The 18,136-nt window shown below is 34.2% G+C and overlaps 3 protein-coding genes across 4 annotated transcripts; 2 read left to right on the top strand and 1 right to left on the bottom strand.

Moving 5' to 3' along the window:
- Nucleotides 1-303: 303 nt before the first annotated feature.
- Nucleotides 304-5,085, top strand: LOC145599444 (uncharacterized). Of its 2 annotated transcripts, XM_081655827.1 has the most exons (4): nt 320-749; nt 4,478-4,495; nt 4,593-4,780; nt 4,881-5,085. In XM_081655827.1, exons 1-3 carry the CDS (start codon nt 377-379, stop codon nt 4,733-4,735), a joined length of 534 nt encoding a protein of 177 aa, XP_081511953.1. In that variant the 5' UTR covers nt 320-376; the 3' UTR covers nt 4,736-4,780; nt 4,881-5,085. The 2 variants fall into 2 exon arrangements, with proteins under 2 accessions (XP_081511954.1, XP_081511953.1); XM_081655828.1 differs by lacking the exon at nt 4,881-5,085 and having other exon boundaries at nt 304-749; nt 4,598-4,769.
- Nucleotides 5,086-6,554: 1,469 nt separating this feature from the next.
- On the bottom strand, nt 6,555-9,215 carry LOC145599443 (putative WRKY transcription factor 41). The gene is made up of 3 exons (XM_081655826.1): nt 8,274-9,215; nt 8,025-8,153; nt 6,555-7,525 (listed from the first exon to the last, which is right to left on the bottom strand). The coding sequence occupies exons 1-3, from the start codon at nt 8,603-8,605 to the stop codon at nt 6,901-6,903; spliced, it is 1,086 nt and encodes a 361-aa protein (XP_081511952.1). The 5' UTR covers nt 8,606-9,215; the 3' UTR covers nt 6,555-6,900.
- Nucleotides 9,216-17,305: 8,090 nt separating this feature from the next.
- Nucleotides 17,306-18,133, top strand: LOC145597817 (uncharacterized). The gene is made up of 2 exons (XM_081654065.1): nt 17,306-17,658; nt 17,929-18,133. The coding sequence occupies exons 1-2, from the start codon at nt 17,377-17,379 to the stop codon at nt 17,935-17,937; spliced, it is 291 nt and encodes a 96-aa protein (XP_081510191.1). The 5' UTR covers nt 17,306-17,376; the 3' UTR covers nt 17,938-18,133.
- Nucleotides 18,134-18,136: the final 3 nt, after the last annotated feature.

The raw sequence follows: 18,136 nt of genomic DNA, 5'->3' as shown, positions 1-18,136 counted from the left end.
AACCCCATAATACAAGTAACCCCTAACCAAAACCAGTAACACCCATAGAAGTAACCCTAGAATACAAGTAACACCTACAAGTAACCCCTGATAAAACCAGTAACACCCATACAAGTAACCTTAAAATACAAGTAACACCTACAATAATACCATACAAGTAACCTTGCCGCACCATGTGGCCAGCCGCATACAAAAATTGAATATTGATGCATAGAGCATGTTCCAACTTACTAAACTGAAGTAAAATGAACTGAACTTAAATTAAGCCGAAGTGACTAGGCCCATACTCCGGTTAACACTCAAAAGAAACACTGCTGGCTTGCTATTACGGAGTATACATTAGGCAGCACTCTTTCTCTCAGAAAATCAAACAACAATGGCAGCCAATTGCATTCTCTCAATTCATAGCAATTCAACCCCAACTTCACTCTTCCCATCTACTCCTTTAAACTCCCTTCAAATTCCATCCTCCTCATTTCTGAAGATTAGGGATAACACCAAATTCAACAATGGCGTTTTTACAACAACAATTGGAAGAAGAAGAAGAAGAAATGGAGGAATTGTCTGCGGATTTCTACCAGTAGATCCATGGGCACCCACCATTGATTCTCAAAGCATTGCTTCTCAGCTTTTCGCTTTCTCTCTCTTCCCTTATCTGGGTTTTCTCTATTTCATCACCAAGTCTAAGTCTGCTCCTAAACTCACCGTTTTTGGGTTCTATTTCTTGCTTGCTTTTGTCGGTGCTACCAGTATGTTCTTCTTCCTCCTGTTTATTCTTCTTTTTTTTTTTTAATTTAAATTCTGCTGTTATAATTTTTATTTTAATGTTTTGTTTCATGGGTTTTGATTATATTCCTTGTTGCAATTATTAGGAATTTGCTGTTATTATTGACATTTGTTGATTTGAGGGTTTTCCTGTTACCTTTTCTGTTTATGAGAATTCATTCAAATTAGAGTAGGTGTTTGTTTAGCCGAATTCAATTAGTTTGATAGGTTAAGAAGATGAAGTTAGGACGATTCCTGACTCACGAGGGCCATTTAAACTAAACTATGGTTTTGGATAGGTAGGAATGTGATAGAGAAAGCTCGAAAGTCGAAACTGAGGACTAGAGATAGAGATAGCTAATCAATGTTTTGTGATTGGTTATACTGATTATAAAAGTTCCTGGTGATCAGTAAACTATAGGAGGCGCTATTGAATAAGTAGAAAAGGGATCAAGAATGCTCGAAACTGAGGAAGAAGAGATGGCTAGTTACTCGTTGGTTTGTGTTTGTTGTCCTGTTAAGTGCTGATTATCAAAGCCTAAAAAGTGTTTGTAGTTTGGTGGACCATAGGGTATCCTCACGATATAAATTGATGCGTGGATTGATGCTTGCCTGGTGGTTTTGTGGTTGAAAAGGAAAGGGATTAGGAAAATTATATTATCATCAGAGATTCGCTTACTTTTATCATTAGAGATTCGCTTACTTTGCGTAAGGTGGATGGAATCAGATTCCTTCTGTGGTCTTTACAAGAAATTGGAAATTTCCTAGCATTGCAGAAAAGGCGGTTCGTTTCAGACAGCTAATTCTTTAGGGCTAGGTGTTGACAGAATATTGTAAGAGTCATAGTTCTAGCAAGCAGGGTATATTAAAGTCCTATATAACATCACTCAGCAACGTTCTTGATTTAGTCGAGTTAGATCTTTGTATTGAAATCCACCTAGGTCTAGATTGAACATGAATGACTCACAGTCCAAGTTCCATAAGGCAACTCTTGATGAAGAGCAGCTGAGGGCAATATTCAGGAAACATGATATCAATGGTGATGGCCACTTGAATAAGGAAGAACTGAAGGAAGCCTTTCGGAAACTGGGTTCATTTATGCCTAGTTGGAGAGCAGATCGTGCAATCTACTATACTGATATTGATATTGATGGAGTCATAAATGAAGAGGAGATTGATCACCTAGTGGCTTATGCTGTGGATTACGGTTATACGCTTGATTGAGGCTTCTATGTTCTGGTTCTGAACATTTTGTGTATCCAATATATGCTAGTACTAAATATAAATATGTATCTATGTCATCTTAACCTCAGTGACTTTGTAGCTTTATGATTTGTTTGATTATCAGCCTCCTTTGTGATAAATTCATATCCCATATGTTTCTATAGAAGTGTATCCTCCCCTACCCTTCAGCCATGTTGGTGTTTTTCCTATACAGGCATTTGGTTTAACAACCACTTTAAAAGACATTGATATGATGCCACATCTGTTTTTTCTTTTTGCTTAAATTACTGTTCTATGTCAAATATCAAAATATTCAAGCATTGTGTTGTTTATGCCTGGCTTCACTGTGTAGTATGTAGAACCCATCCACTTAATCTCAGGATAAATGATAGCATTTTGGTATTGTTTGATACTTTGATCCTTAGACTGGAATTGTTTGTTAAATTGTATAATTTTAAAAAAAATTATTATTATTATTATAATTTTTCCTAGAGCCATTGATAACTCTTTAGCTCTCAAAACCAAATCACTGAGCTCAGACATATGAATTTGTCTACAAGGTTTTTGAGTTTGAATGGCTAATCAGACGAATAACAATTGGCTGTGTTCGGTGTGGTGGCTATTGGTCGTAAGAAAATGAGTTGTGATGATGTTGGAAGGTCATACATAATATGCTATGAAATACTTAGGGGCCGTTTGGTTGGGGGTAATCAGGAAAGGGAATCGGAATCAACTGGCTCGATTCCCTTTGTTGATGTTTGTTTACCACTTTTAATCATTCCCTTTACCCTCTCCATTACCCCAAATCCTTCCAACTTCATTCCCCACCCCCCCAAGACTTTCCCATTCCCTTTCCCTACCCACCTTCACACCACCACATCACCACCGGAAAACCATCCCAGACCACCGCCGCCCCTCCCGACCACCGCCCTCCCTTCCCCCGAGCCTCGCCGACCTCCCCTCCCCCGAAAAAACCTCCCCTAGCCCCGTTAAACCCTAGCCCCGACCTCCCTTGACCCCGAAAACCGCCGCCCAGCCTCCCACCACCCTCGAATCCCACCACCGGTTTTCGGGGTCAAGGGAGGTTGGGGCTAGGGTTTTGCGGGGCTAGGCGAGGTTTTTTCGGGGGAGGGGAGGTCGTGGCTCACGCAGCTAGTGGAGGGGAAGGGCGGCGAGGGGAGGGGGAGAGCCGGCGACGGGTAGGGGAAGGCCGACGAGGAGTTTGGTGGCTGAGAAAGATGAAATGTGTGGTGGTGTGGTGGTTGTGGTGGTGGTGGTGTGGTGGTGTAGTGGTGGGATTGATTCCCTTTGTTTTAAAAACAAACAACAAAGCAAAAAAAGGGTATTTTCATTCCATTCTTCTCCTTTCCCTTTGTTCATTCCATTCCGATTCCCTCTTGTGAACCAAACGGCCCCTTAAGTCGCAGGCTTTAATACACTATGATAAGTAGGTTTCATGTAGCAACAATATGGCTATAGGGTTCCTTGAAAAATGCTTAGCACTTGATGTCTCATGGTCATTAGAAGGGTTCTTTTCTGTTTATGGAGAAAATTCCTGTTGACTTGCAAGCTAGTTCTGAAGGAAAGAGTTACAACTCTGACAAAGGGAGTCCATGCCTGATGTGGATCCAATGAAATCTATGCTATCAGTGGCGCTGGGGATACTGGTCTGAGGAGACAACCTTCTGTCACATGTTCCGTGGGCCATCAGGAAGGGTCTCAATAACATGATTTGCAGCTTTTGATATGTGAAAAGATCTTAGGTTTGCCATTCATTGTTCATGTGGATTTTGAGGACTCAAGTAAACTTTCCTCGAAAATCCTTTGATAAGATTTGCTGACCTTAAGATGTAGTTAAAACCTTTCATATGGAAATTCTTGGCTGATTCTAAGTTAGTAAATCATTGTGATTCTTGTGGGCAGAAAGCCTCAAACCTGGATACTTGAGAGGTATTTGTTGACTGTGATTAGCTCCATACAAATTTGGTTTCTATGCTTTTTTGAACCATAAAAAGAGCTTGGCCTTTCCTAATGTCAATTATTATTGACTGATTTGAATCTATAGTGATCTATGATCCTGGCAATCATTAGCGACTGGCTTCCTGGAAGTGTTTTACAATTGTGAGTTATAAACTTTTTTTTCTTAAAAAAAGAAAAATAAAAAAGAGATATTTAGGGTTTTTACCTTCTATGGCTGTGATTTCAGTCAATTTTTTCTTGTACTTTGTATTGTCCTTCGTAAAGAAACTTACATGTATGATATATATTTCTATTTTGAGTGTACTTCCTCTTATAGCCGGAAATAAAAGTTGGCCATTTGGGAGGTTACCTAATTGTCCAGACATAATTAAATCTGTTGCAGCCTGTTATTTGTTGATTTTTTTCATTTAGTCCTTGAGGATTTGATTTTAGCATTTCATTCTTTTTGATTTACGTCTACTAATTGCCCCTTGTTGGATTTTTGCTGCTTGGTCTTCCTCATTGGTAGTTCCTGCTGGAATCTATGGTAAGTTACTTTATCAAGATTAATTCATAATCCTTTTTAGTTTATAAGGGCTAGATAATGAATTGATGCCTGAATTCTAGTAAGTTTTTGGTGATAGCGAAGATACACTATGGAACATCCCTCTCTAATGTGGACTGGTTGCATGGTGGGGCTGAGTCTCTGCTCACTTTGTCAAACCTATTTGTTGTGCTGGGGTTGAGAAGGGCTTTGAAGAAACCTATAAATTCTGAAGAGAACTAGTCTGAAGAAGTTTCAAGATTCAAAGAGGAGAACCCTTCCTCATAGGTATGGATTGTCTTGCTGTTTAGTTGAGTTTGGTTGACAACATTATAATATTTTCCCAATTTGGATCGTGTCTTGAGCAATAAGCATATTACACTTGCAGATATACTAATGCAATTGCTGCTGCAACTAATAAATTTGAAGGTTAATGTTACCTCAACTGCCAAAAGTTGCCACATGGTGCATCTTGTAAATATCGTGCAGGGAAGATGGGATTTTCCTGAGCTCATTTTGTTGTAAATTTATTTTTATTACTATACATGTTGCTTATGTTACAATTATTCATCTTCTCTTCCATTTGTTCTCCACACTCTTATTCTAATAATATATTCAGTAGTCTATATATTCAGTGGAACTTACATAGGACTGGGTTTTTTTTTTATTCCCTGTTTCCTTTTGGTTGAGCTATTCAATTCTATAACTTGGGTATGATAATTATTCACTATGATCTTCTTTGATAGTAAAGTTGTTTTTATTTCAATCAATTTATGTGAGTTTTTAGAGATAACAGCTCAAATCCTAACCCTTACAAAACTACCCAAGCTGCCACCCTTTTTCTCAATGTGAGAATATGGCTAAACGGCCCTTTCTTTTCTAGTAGTCTTCTAGAGTTCCTCTATAGTCTGTTCACATTCTTTTTAGCTTATTTTCCTTAAGATCTGGATCACTAAGCCGATTTCCACCCCCGCCCCACCAAAAAAAAGGCCTTCCCCTTGCTTTTCCAGCTCTAAAGCCCCACTTTAAAAGAATTTCAAGGCCTTCCCCCCTCTATTCCAGCTTTGTCAAGTCCTTCAGATTTTGCTTGCGATCAGCTTTAACATTCATCCCAGCTAATTCCCATCACAGGTCAGAGCCTAGCTGTAACCTTTATTTATTTATTTAATTTTATTTTTTTGTCTTATAATGTGTTTTTTATAAATTATAATGTGTTTACTAGAATACTAGTACAAGCAAAGAGCCCAACTATGCACTCTTCACCTGAAATAATGTGTTTTGGTTTGAATTATTTAAGGTCTGATATTGTTTGATCTAAATTCTCTGGTCTGATCTGTTATTTTTATTTCTATGGTTTGATTGAACTTTGACTGCATTTGTATACTAAAATATACTCTAAGAAACACTTATCAAGTGGAATTCTCTTCATAGCTGTTTTTTTGTTTTTTTTTGTTTATTTTATTTATTTTTTTTTTTTTAAATGAACTTCCAAAAATATGGAAATAGACAGACGCAAATAAGAAATGGTAATAACTTCCTAAAATAAGGCGAAGAGAACATAGTCCTAGACTTGTAAGCTATGGCTCAGTACTAATTTTGTTAAATTAACAAACTCTATCTTTTTCATACATAATTCTAGTCACTTAAGTTTTATATTACTTGTCATACTAGAGTACCAGTGCAATCTTGTTTGTCTTAAAAAGATACCAATATTATAGTTACTTAAACCTTAAACAACTACTCTCTTTGTCCAGATCTAGTTGTAACATTGTCCAACATTTGTCATAGTTGTTTACTTCCCATTCTCTCTGGAAAGTGTCCACTATAAAATGCAAGCTGGGATAAGCCAGAGAATTCAATCATAAGCTACTTTTTATTTAGGAAACGTGAAATCTTTCCGAGACATTGCAAAATTTTTGTTTCATACAGGAGGAGTAAGCCTTTGGATAGAGCAAGGATTTTTTAAGGCTGAACTTGACATCATCTATCTTACTAAAAAAGATAGCGAATTGAAGGTAAGATACTTTTCTGTACTGCAGTATTCACTCTATTTTCATAAAAATTGACTGAAGGGCTGTTGTAGTTAACTAAAGAATTTACGTAGAAGGTTACAAGGGAAAGAGAAAAAAAAAACTAAATAATAAATTGTCGTCAACTAGCATGAAGCTCTTTGCTTGTACCAACTCCTTATAAACCTAGCACAAGCTTTCCCCTATTTTGTTATATCAGGTACTAACCCTGTTTGTTTCCTAAATGCTAGTTATCTGAGAATTTACACGTAAATTATGATTCTATTTTTTACCTCTCTGCCTGCCTTGTCTAATTAAATAAAATGCTCAAATTGAACGTTCCCAAAAATAGCCAACCATGGGGTTACATGTTGGATTGTTTTCTTGCTCTTGATGACATTATTCTTTAGCTTGAGAGAAGCTATTAGGAAATGCTTGGTTATCAGACAGAAAACCCTCCCATGGATCCATTGAATAATCAATGCCTATTATCGGAGAGTTGGTTCCTGAGGTAGTGGCTGAAATTATCTCTGTAATATCTGACTCAAAATGTTGTCCATAGTTAACTCCTCCAAAGGTGCTCACCTTGCAAGGTGATGTGGAGAAGTAGGTTGATTCTGAGGTGGCTGGTGATTGTATGAACGACTGAGGAAAACTGTTACTAGGGTGACTGTTATTGACTGTTGACGGTGTAATGGCATGATTTTCATATCCAAAATCTCTTGTAGGAAAGAAAAATCCTGTCTCTTGATTTTCTAAGTTCTGAATGTCAACTCTTAGCCCTGTCTGAAAATTTAGCAGCATATCGGGCTGCTGCTGGTAGTGCGTGATGGGAAAATTGTTTTGTTTGTTGCGCTCTTGTTTTTGTGGTGATGTTGGTGCAGACTTTGAACGTGGGGCTAGTGTACAAGTATGAGTTCCTTTATAGGTGACGTTGAATTGCATGGGATCTTCATCATTTCGTTGCACTTGCTTTGTAGCATAACAGCCTTGAATGTTCCGGTACGTGCATCTGTAGTAGCTTCTGTAAATGCAGAAATCATCTTGCTGTTAGATCCTGATTCTAGCTATGTGCTTTACATTTATTACTCCTTGATCACCTAAAAGTCAATTGTTGTTAGTATTAAGTTTATTAATTTAATTGGGATCTGAGATTTCATTCAGTCCTACCTTTGATATGATGAACACTTGTACATCTATAGTCATAATTGTAGTAGTTTGACTTTTGAAATAAGGTCCTTTCATTTGTCAGGTTATGCATATTATTCCTACTTTTTTGTAGAGGAATTGCATGAGTTTTCTTTTAAGTTTTTAGTTGAAACAGAGTGTAGGGCAAATACACAAAAAAGGATTGGTCTACATTAGATCAAGTCTTTGCTTTCTAGAGACCTTGGGATTTATTTGGACATGTTTAAGATTTCATGTTTAAGATTTCCTGACAAAGACCTTGTCTGATGATAACTATGCATGGTCTTATGGACTTTTTACTGTATTAGTTTTATCTCGAGACGCAGAAACCTTACCTAGGATGTTTGGCACCGAGGATATCTTTCTGACCATACTTTCTCCAGCTATACCCGTCCTCGGGTGGCCCTTCGGCCGCATTCTCAGAGCATGCCCTGACTTGGTCTGTCCAAGTTGGCATCATCTTTCTGCAACAAGTATCCCAAAACTATAAGAATCTTCTTGAGGTCTCTTTGTAACCAGAAAATGTAAGCACAATTCTCAAAGGCTATGGCCTAGGGCATTAAAACTCAGCTTGAAAGTCTTACCTTTTTCTTGACGGCTCTGTGCCATCTTGTTGAACATGAATCCCAGGGTTCAAATCTTCACTCTTAGGACTTCCAATGACCGAAAGTGGTGATTCGGGTGCCGTGGTTGATGGGACTAAATGCTGGTGAAACTGTTCCATTGATCCACCCAATCTCAGAATCAAAAGAGCCTTCTCAAGGCAGGAATGTATCCGTTCTGCCAACATTCCTTTAGTTTCACCTGCAAGTATTTCTGAACTCATTTGAGCTTTCAGCTGTTTAGCTAGCGCTACCCCCTGGTTTAGCTCAATGACCAACGACTCTTGCTCGTAATTGCCACAACTGTTCTCCATTTCCCTTTCTTGTAATTCTTCAGAGAGAAAGAAATGCAAGATGCTGCTCTGGTTATCTGAACTGCCTGTTGTACAGTCGTATACCAGATCACCAGCTATTCTTGTTACTCTCTTGATGTAAGTTGCATGTCTCAGGTGTGTTACAGGGCGTAACACGAATATTTTTTAAGGCATACGCTTACAAGAAGAGGATGATCAAATAACCAAAATAAACCGGGAATTTTACAGTTGGCGGTATTTTCTGTTAAAAAGGCAGAGTGAAAGTTTAGCTGTTTAAAAAATGTGTCTGAGACTCTGAAGCAGGAGAAAGAAAGAGAAGTGCTGAATTATGCTCCAAAAGGGTGCAAATTGAAGTTGGTTATATAGGAGAGATTTATAAAGTGGTAGGAAAGAGAGAGAATTTGACTGAAAAAGCAAGTTGTTGACAAATGAAAGTATATATTTTCTGCAGAAGAATAGTCTATGGTCAATAGAAATTGAGAGTAAAGAACAAGGGATGAAAAATGAGTTAAAAATTGGAGTGTTGTATATAGTGCTGACTTTTTCAAACTTTGTTTTGATTGGTCAATTATTGAAAAAAAAATAGTTTTGGTTTAATTTAAGTGTTGAATAAAAAGGGCTTGGACTCGTTCAAACTTTCTTTTCCGCGTGTTTTTTTTTTTTTTTTTTTTTTTTTTTAATCATGGGATAATTGAATTTTCTTACTTTGAGCAATGATTAGGACTAGTATTTTTAAGGTGTAGTAATTTATGTACTATGAAATTATTAATCTTTTTTTTTTTTTTTTTTTTGTTTGTGAGGAATGAATCAGAAAATATTGTGCAATATTTTTTTCTAAGGCTAAATGATTTATGGGTCCTCCTAGACAATGACTTCCTATCTCATATTTTCTTTCTTTTTTTATTTTTTGTGGTTTGTTATTGTCTTGTTGACCCCTTGTTCTAGAAGTGGTAATACAAGACTTTATATGTTGATGTCTGAAATTGATGATGTGAAGTTAAACCAAATAGGCAAATAGCTTTGAATTATCCAGATTTCATGATTATGGTGATGAATCTGATGATCATGTTTGGAGTGACCTAAATTATAACAATTCAAATCGAATAAAACACTAAATTGATTTACCGATTTGAAATACGCAGAAACAAATGCTTGTTTTAAAAACTAAATGCCTACATTTTCATTCATTGATGATTAATAATGTTGGAAATTCGAAAAGATATAATTTTTAATTAACTGATAGTAAAAATCAAATGTGAAAAGCAATACTTCATTTTCACCCATAAAAAGTAATAAACTAAGACATCGCTATATTCTCAACTTGATTTGGACATAATATTAGACCTAAATCCGAAACTAATGACCGCTTAGCCACCTGGCCTGTAATAATCGATGATAATTGATAACACACTGAATTAGGTTGGGTTTTTCAATTTGGTACTTTTCAAAGTTTTCATTCTTTAGCCCATCTATTGGTGCCTGGTAAATTCTGTCTGATCTCGACAATTCTTGACCCTTTTCATGGTATGCAATAATAGTTATGTTACTATTTTTCATACAAAATTACATGTTTTTCCTATTAACTTTTATGCATTTTAAATCTTTAGGGTTATGTTATATTAGTACATGCAAAACAAAATTAGGGGTAGGCGACTTAGGTTTTGTGCTCACATTCAACACGTATTTAATTAGACTAGTACAGTACATATTACTACAACGGATATACCTAGCTTTACTAGGAAGACGATTATACATAGCATGATATTCATAAACCTAACATGTACAAGGTACAACTAGGATACTTAAAAATTCTTAAGGCATTGATGCTCAAGTCTCTACATGCATTTTGTCTATGTTTGTTTTCGTTTGGATCCACTATTACAAGTACACAGCCTCCAACTTTCATTTAAGATTTGAAATCAATAAGTACATTAGAATTTAGAAGTGTAAGATAAACAAATGTATACTAGGAGTAATTTTCAGTTCATCTCAATATTATACGAGTAATATTACATGCACTCAGCACTCTCCTAAGCTTATATGAAGTACAATTTTACAATAATACTCGGTTCGAAGTATTTTACGTAGTATTTGACTACTCTTTCACCATTTGAATTTTCTAAGAAACACATAATAAAGCTATTATTTATAGGTGGTACGACATTCGTCCTATTTCCTTCTCTCCCAACAATAATTTGTGCTACTTAGACATTTCCGTTATACCCCGTATGTAATTACAAACCAATTTGTACATATTTGTACCATATTTAATTACAGTATTTATCATCTAGAACTTCTCCCTCCCTGAGTCCCTTCTGTCTGACTAGTTGTAGTTTTGACTATCTTGTCTAAGGCCTAATTATTGTGAAAATTTTAAATGTATGTTTGACAAAATTATACTTACTAGTAGTAGTCAAATCTCGTCTACATCGATTTCATTTCCTTTGGAACATACTATAATCTTGATTGTTGTAAACAAGATTTGACGTCTTTAAATTACTCATACTGCAAAGAGTTTAAAACTCTACCAATCAAATAAATTAAAATGAAATTCGAGAGTGCAAAACACAGTATATAATTAACTATAATTTTATACTCTATATAAACGAGGAGTACAAACAAAGTATAGTCGTATAGATAAACTATAATAGATTAATACATGATCTCAGATCACATACTTTACCAAATAGGTAATACAGTAGTAACGTAGTTTGCCCAAGCCTAAGGCAAACTATATATATGTCTTTTAATTTATTCTTCTAAATACTCATAATTAGTTGCTACGACGTCGTACTGGCTATGACTGTTCTCTTAGTAGGTCTGCAAAATACGAAAAATACGTTACTGCACTGCCAAAGAACAAATTATACGTAACAGAATTAATTAAACACAAAAAAAAAGAAATTTTTAAGCAAAATAGATATGATGGAAATTGATTAAACTCAATTTGAGAGTTTTCTTGGAAAACAAATGATGTTACACGTAATTGATATATAAAAAATTTAGTTGCATAGTTGGTTTAAAGAACATTTTTTGAAGGTGATACCAGTCATACCACTATATAAGACGTGAAATTATATAGTTTTGCAAATTTGACAACTAATTACAATTTTTTTAATCGATAGTTGGAAGACATACGTACCCTCCTGTAGGGATCATAGACATTGCCAACATAGCGCTCATCAGTCCTCTCGATGTACTCGGTTGGCCCACCGTGGTGGTGGTGGCGGTGGCCTGGCACGACATCAGTCACAACCTCGGCCACAACCTCGTTGTGGTGGCCAACCGGATGCACACGGTTACCATATTCATCAACCCTATACTCGGATGAGTACGAGCCACCATATGGACCTTCACGGACGACTTCCCTGTCAGCCTCGTAGTAGTTGTTTCCGTAGGGGCGGTTCACGTATGCCATAGTGTGTAAATTGGATGGTTTACAATTCTAAGTTCTTTTTTTGATAAAACAATTCTAAGTTCTTAATTGTAATTTTGTTTTGGTTTGGTTGATGATCGAGGTTATGGAAAAGGGATAATGTGCATGGTGTGCTTATATAGTGGTGCAAAGTATGAATGCATACGGCATACTTTAGAGTCGGTTTGGTAATGCCAAGTTCATTTCGTGTCGAATCCAACTTCTGCTGAAAGAGACCAACTTAGGATTGATGTTGTTATTCCTCTCCGTCCTTTATTGTTTGCATCATTTTCATAATCTCCAAATAGTATTTCGTATATTTGATTATAAATATCTTTAATGTCATATTTTATATTATATTATTAAAAAATAATAATTAAAACTTATTATAATAATTTGGAAATTTTGATTTTTACCACCTTCCAATAACGACTTTGTCGAATTTACCACCTCCAAAAAAAAAAAAGATTTACTTTACCACCTCATAAAAAAATTAAACATCAGTTTTCCCACCTCGTCTGAGCTCAGGTGACAGAAAACGCATGGGGACCCACCATAACGGCTACTTTTTGAATTTATCCCCAATTTCTCTCGATTTCTCTTCTATTTAAACCTAGGTCTTCATTTCTACACCAAATTCTTCAAATTTGGGGTATTTTTTTTTGCGATTTTCTTCACAAATCAGTATTTTTGGGCAACCTTAACAATCCTAAACCATCAAATTGTGAAGCAATCAGTTGAACTCTTCGACATCAAAAATCAATCAGGTAAGCAATTTGTGTTAATTCTGTTGTAATTTGTTGCAAATCTTTGTGCGATTTTGATGCATTTGCTTAGAGTAATTGAAATAAAGCGCTTTGTTATATCAATTCAACCCCAATTTGATTTAAAAAAATTAGGGTTCATGCAACATTAAATTAATTTGGGGTTTTTTTATTTCTTAATTGGTTACTGAAATTAGGGTTAGATAATGGTGATTGGTATTGAAATACAATTAATTTCCCTCCACCTGATGAAGATGACAAGCAAAGCTGATGTGTAGCAATTTTGTGGTTCCAGCGCGATTTCGATCAACCACCCAAACTAGTTTAGGGTTTCAGTTTTTACAGAGAGAAAATGAAAAATCAAGGAGATAGAAGGTGTTACAGTGAGAAACAGCAAAAATCAAAGGAGAGAGAGACGAAATTGATGAGGAGGTGAGAAATTCGGTGAGAATTGATTATGGAAGGTGAGAAAAGGAGGAGAGAGAGGGAAATCGTGTTTAAATGAAATAAATTGGAGGCAAGTGACAGTTAGTGGGCCCCACTGGCAGTTTCCGTCACCGGAGTCAGGGTGGAGGTGGGAAAACTGATGTTTAATTTTTTTATGAGGTGGTAAAGTAAATCTTTTTTTTTTTGGAGGTGGTAAATTCGACAAAGTCGTTATTGGAAGGTGGTAAAAATCAAAATTTCCTAATAATTTTAAAAGTAAATGTTGTAAAATCAATTCAGATTTCATGCGACTTTTTCTATTCCTATAATTCAAAGAATTTTATTATCAAAGTTGATGAACTATGATTTTTTTTTTTTTTTTTTTTTTTTTTTTTTTTTTTTTTTTTTGAAGGGTATGAACTTTGATTTCTAAAGATGTAACATAGCAAATAATTAGGGATGGAGATGGAGAGTACTAATTTTCTTTACTTTTTCCCTATCTCATTATTAATGTTTTTTCTATTTTTTTTTAAAATTATTGTTTTGAGGTATGCAGTAAAAGAGATACAACAATCATGATAATAAGGAGAGTGTTAAATAGGACAGTTTTAGAATGTAATCCGATCCGTGGTTTATACACACGGGTGTACAATGCTCATCCTACACCCGGATAAATAAAAAAAAAAGGCAGAAAGAATATCTAGTGTTTCATAAAGAACATACATGTATTTGACAAAGAATATGTTTGTATTTGAGAAAAACATGCATTACCAAAGAACATAAAGATATAATAAAAAGAACGAGATAAAAACTTAATAAATTTTTTTGAAAAATTACACATTATTAACGGAAAAAATTTAGAGGTGATAAAAAATCGAGTAGGGCCGGGCCATATCATAATTTCTCGTACCCAAACCCGTTGAAAAGTAGCGGTTTCGGGCTTTAATTTTTTCGAGCCCGGTTCAATTTTTAACTAAAAATGCATTTTTAGGTTTGCCCAAACCCACCCTATTTCGGGCCGGATCGGGTCGGGATGCGAGTCATGCCAATGTTGATCACCTCTTAAAAAATACTTACCAAAGATATCATTTCCTCAAAAAATAGTTTTTTATCTCTCCAAAAAAAATCAACTTCCCATAATAATATAGTTTTTTTTACTCTAATATTATTTTCAATTAAAAATAATTTAAGATTTCAATATCAAATTTCAAAATAACATATGTTAAAAGAACATAATTTATATTGTAAAGTACATGTAGTGAATACTTAAATAACACATTAATTAAACTCAAATAACATGCGACAATAATAAAAGTAATTTAAATATAACATATGATAATAAAAATAGAATTTGGGCATCACTACGAGCTTAAAGAACATACATACCAAATTCAAAGAACATACTTTGCATTATTAAACCCAAAAAAACATATATGTTTATAACATATGTTAAATAACATAAGTTATAATGTAAAAAACATATAATTTTACTCAAAGAACACACGTGCTTAAAGGTATGTTCAATTCTTTGTCAAACATAGGTATGTTCTTTATTAAACACTATATATTCTTTCTGCTTTTTTTTGTTTACCCGGGTGCACCATGAGCATTGTGCACCCGGGTGTATTATCTAATTTTCATTTAGAATGGCTACAATAACTAAAACATCATTGTCTATTAACATGAAAATTGAAAAATAAAAACGAACTTCAGCGATCCCTCTCTTCATTTTCACTCCTCCACATCATCTCCGCCATATGTATTCTATAACCATGAATCAAAGAACGTGTTCATTCTTATTTCTGATACTTTTTCAATATCGTATTAGTACAATAATTAAAATTTTAGAATTGCCTCTAGTATAGGTATAGCTAGGTTGAGTAGTGGGGATTAGAATTCATGATAGTATCAGTATGTACTAGTTAGTTGTTAATAGTTATGGCATCTAATTACTAGTTTTGGTTTTGGTAAGTGTTCAATTTATTGTCTTTCCTTTGTCATGTTTATTATAATTCATGTTTTGAGCTTCATATTTAAAGTTTTTTTTTAAAAAAAACTTTCTCCAATTTCCTTTTTCCCGCTTGACTGCTTGTTTGAACGTTCCATATTTATTGTGCAATCAAACGTTATATCAAGCAAACTTGTTCATTTCCTAAAAAAAAAAAAAAAAAAAAAAAAAAAAAAAAAAAAAAAAAAAAAAAAAAAAAAACAACAAACACAAACTTGTTCATTTTTGAGCTAAAAACAATTCATTCTAATTGTGAAATTATTGTGATTTGAATCTTACTATGGCTTGTTGGAGTTGAGGATTTTGTTAAATCTTTCACCTATTTCCAAGGATCAAAAGACTAAATTTTTTTTGACATCCTTAAATTACATCCATATTATGAATAATATGATATGTATGTTATGCTTCTTGTTTGTTTAAGTCAATGAGTTGAGTATATCCACTCAACAAGTCTAATACTTGAATTGAGCTTGACCCAAATTGCAAAAATCGTTGTTTTCTTCTTTCTTTCTTCCTATATTATGCAATTCTAGTTGCCACTATTGTATCAAGAAGAATATCATAATGTTCAAGGTGAAGGTCATTCTATTAAATAGCATCATTAATTTTCTTTATCCATATTTAATTTGTTAGGCCTCAAATTCAAAATAACGCAATTTGATCAACTTTTACATTTCAAACTAATATGAATATAAGTTCAAACTAGTAAAGGTCTCTTTATTAATAGCATCTTTCTAATTTTAAAATGCCATAAAAGTAATAAGTAATGAGATGAGATTTATTTCAATTCATACTATCTATTACGAAATATTAAAAAGATAAACGCCGAGATGAATACCTCACCCCTAAATTAATTTCAAATAGCATCTTGATCGACCTTATGGTACAATAAAAGTAAGTAAGAAAATAAAATGAGAACAATCCATCAAACTTTAGCGCTAAATACGACAAAGATGAAAAAGGGAGTAAATTAAGTGGAAGTAGTTTTCATTATCGGAGAACAAGTTCTAATACAATGACAAAAGGATCATCAGTCATCTTCAGACAGTTCAGACCATCCAAGAAAGATACTATATACTATAGATTTGGCGCCTATAACATCGCAATTTAGCATAAATCCAAATGTATGTTCATACATCTTAACAAGAAATATCAAAGGAATAAAATTCCACTTTTATCTACTTAGGAAAATAAAGTTATATTCGATAATGAGTTTCTAGTTAGCTTCCAAGTTATTTTAAACTTTTTTTTTTTTTTTTTTTTTTTATAAAAATAAGAATCTAAGTTTACAAAATAATCCAACAACACAATATGATCACATTTATATATTTTAAATTGGTAAAAAAAAAATAAAATAAATAAATAAATAAAAAAAAATAGTCATTAATTACATATGAATAGTGAAAAATCTCAAGTTCTCAACTCTAGCTTATAAAGAAATAAATAATAAATAAAACGGAGAGAGAGTACTATATACTTCTTAGTATGGACTATGGAGTATATACATAGTACATACCATATTTTCGTTTTTTAACAAACAAATGAGGGTATGATTTTAATACATTAATGTGATTAATCAAGTGAGAGTTATACATTACAGTTATACTCTATACTACTACACTATTCCTCCCGATCTTAAATGTTTGTCCCATTTTAATTTGTACGTATATAAACTAAATTATGAATGCATTGCTTTGATCATAAACATGAAATACGTTTAGATTCATATTATTAAAATATACAAGTATAACACTCGAATATTAGTAAACTAGCTACTTATTAAGACAAATCAAATAAGACTTAATAATTTAACATGACTATATTATAATTTATATTTTGAGCGTAATTGAGAAGCTAGATTCCCTATAGTTTCAAGATTTTAAATGGGAAGTACAAAATGATATAATATGGTCAAAGTCGAGGGAAAAAAGTGTTTTATTTATTGATGAATAGGAGTAATAGAAAGATACATTAAAAAAAGGAAAAAAAAAAAAAAAAGATTTGCCACGTCATCCATGAAGCATGCAAAGTACCAAATAATATGATTCCTATTTTCTCAACTATATAAGCACAACATGGACATTGCTCATTTGCATCTCTCACTCAAGCAAAACAAACCATCAAACATAGTAGTAATCCCCTAAGCAAATCAACAGCAATGGCATACGTCAACCGCCCCTACGGAAACACCTACTATGAGGCTGAGAGAGAGGTCGTCTGTGAAGGTCCTTATGGTTCATACGCAGCTGAATACAGGGTGGACGAATATGGAAACCGCATCCACCACCACCGCAATGGCTTGGGAAACACCGTAACTGAGATTGTGAGTGAAGTTCCTGCTCACCACCACCACCACCACCAACACCTTGGTGTACCAGGTGAGATCATTGAAAGGAGGGAAGAGCGCATTGTTGATGCTGCCTATGATCCATACAGGAGGGTATGTGTTTCTTAAATTTCTACTTATTTACTTTATGTCTAGATTTTGGTTTCAATTATATACAACTTTTCTGATTAAATTTTCAAACCACCCACCAAAGATATATATGAAACCATGAAATTGTTCATTTATTTTTCTGAGGAAAATGAAAAAGTTCATTTTAGTTGCACTATAAGATATTCAAAAGTAACTTGACTAGCTAATTTTTTTCCCTCTACCTTCTTCTGAATGATAATTCTATCAGCTAATTCACTACTTTTTGTTCTGCAGATGTACTAAGGCTTGGAAACCTTCATGACCCTTACAGTATTAGTATAATAAAATGACCCTTAGCCTCTAGACATAGGCTAGTTGCTACGGGATGGTATTCGCTACAATGTGTGCTTATCTATCTTGTAATGTAACCTATTGTTGTTTGACTTTGTATCTCGGTTCCATTATGAAGTTATAATATATGGTGTTTTGCTTTCTAAAACAG

The sequence above is a fragment of the Chenopodium album genome, chromosome 20 (assembly GCF_948465745.1).
Source record: "Chenopodium album chromosome 20, dcCheAlbu1.1, whole genome shotgun sequence".
NCBI classification, from domain to species: Eukaryota; Viridiplantae; Streptophyta; class Magnoliopsida; order Caryophyllales; family Amaranthaceae; genus Chenopodium; species Chenopodium album.
The sequence above is the reverse complement of the archived record's forward strand: the minus strand, read 5'-3'. Positions and strand labels throughout refer to the sequence as shown.

Bases quoted from the DNA above. Each gene is read 5' to 3' on its own strand.
- LOC145599444 (XM_081655827.1), top strand. From the start codon at position 377: ATGGCAGCCAATTGCATTCTCTCAATTCATAGCAATTCAACCCCAACT.
- LOC145599443 (XM_081655826.1), bottom strand. From the start codon at position 8,605: ATGGAGAACAGTTGTGGCAATTACGAGCAAGAGTCGTTGGTCATTGAG. The intron at 8,154-8,273 runs GTAAGACTTTCA...TACTTGTTGCAG, and splicing joins ACAGAGCCGTCAAGAAAAAG to AAAGATGATGCCAACTTGGA. The intron at 7,526-8,024 runs GTAAGGTTTCTG...CTGCATTTACAG, and splicing joins CTCGGTGCCAAACATCCTAG to AAGCTACTACAGATGCACGT.
- LOC145597817 (XM_081654065.1), top strand. From the start codon at position 17,377: ATGGCATACGTCAACCGCCCCTACGGAAACACCTACTATGAGGCTGAG.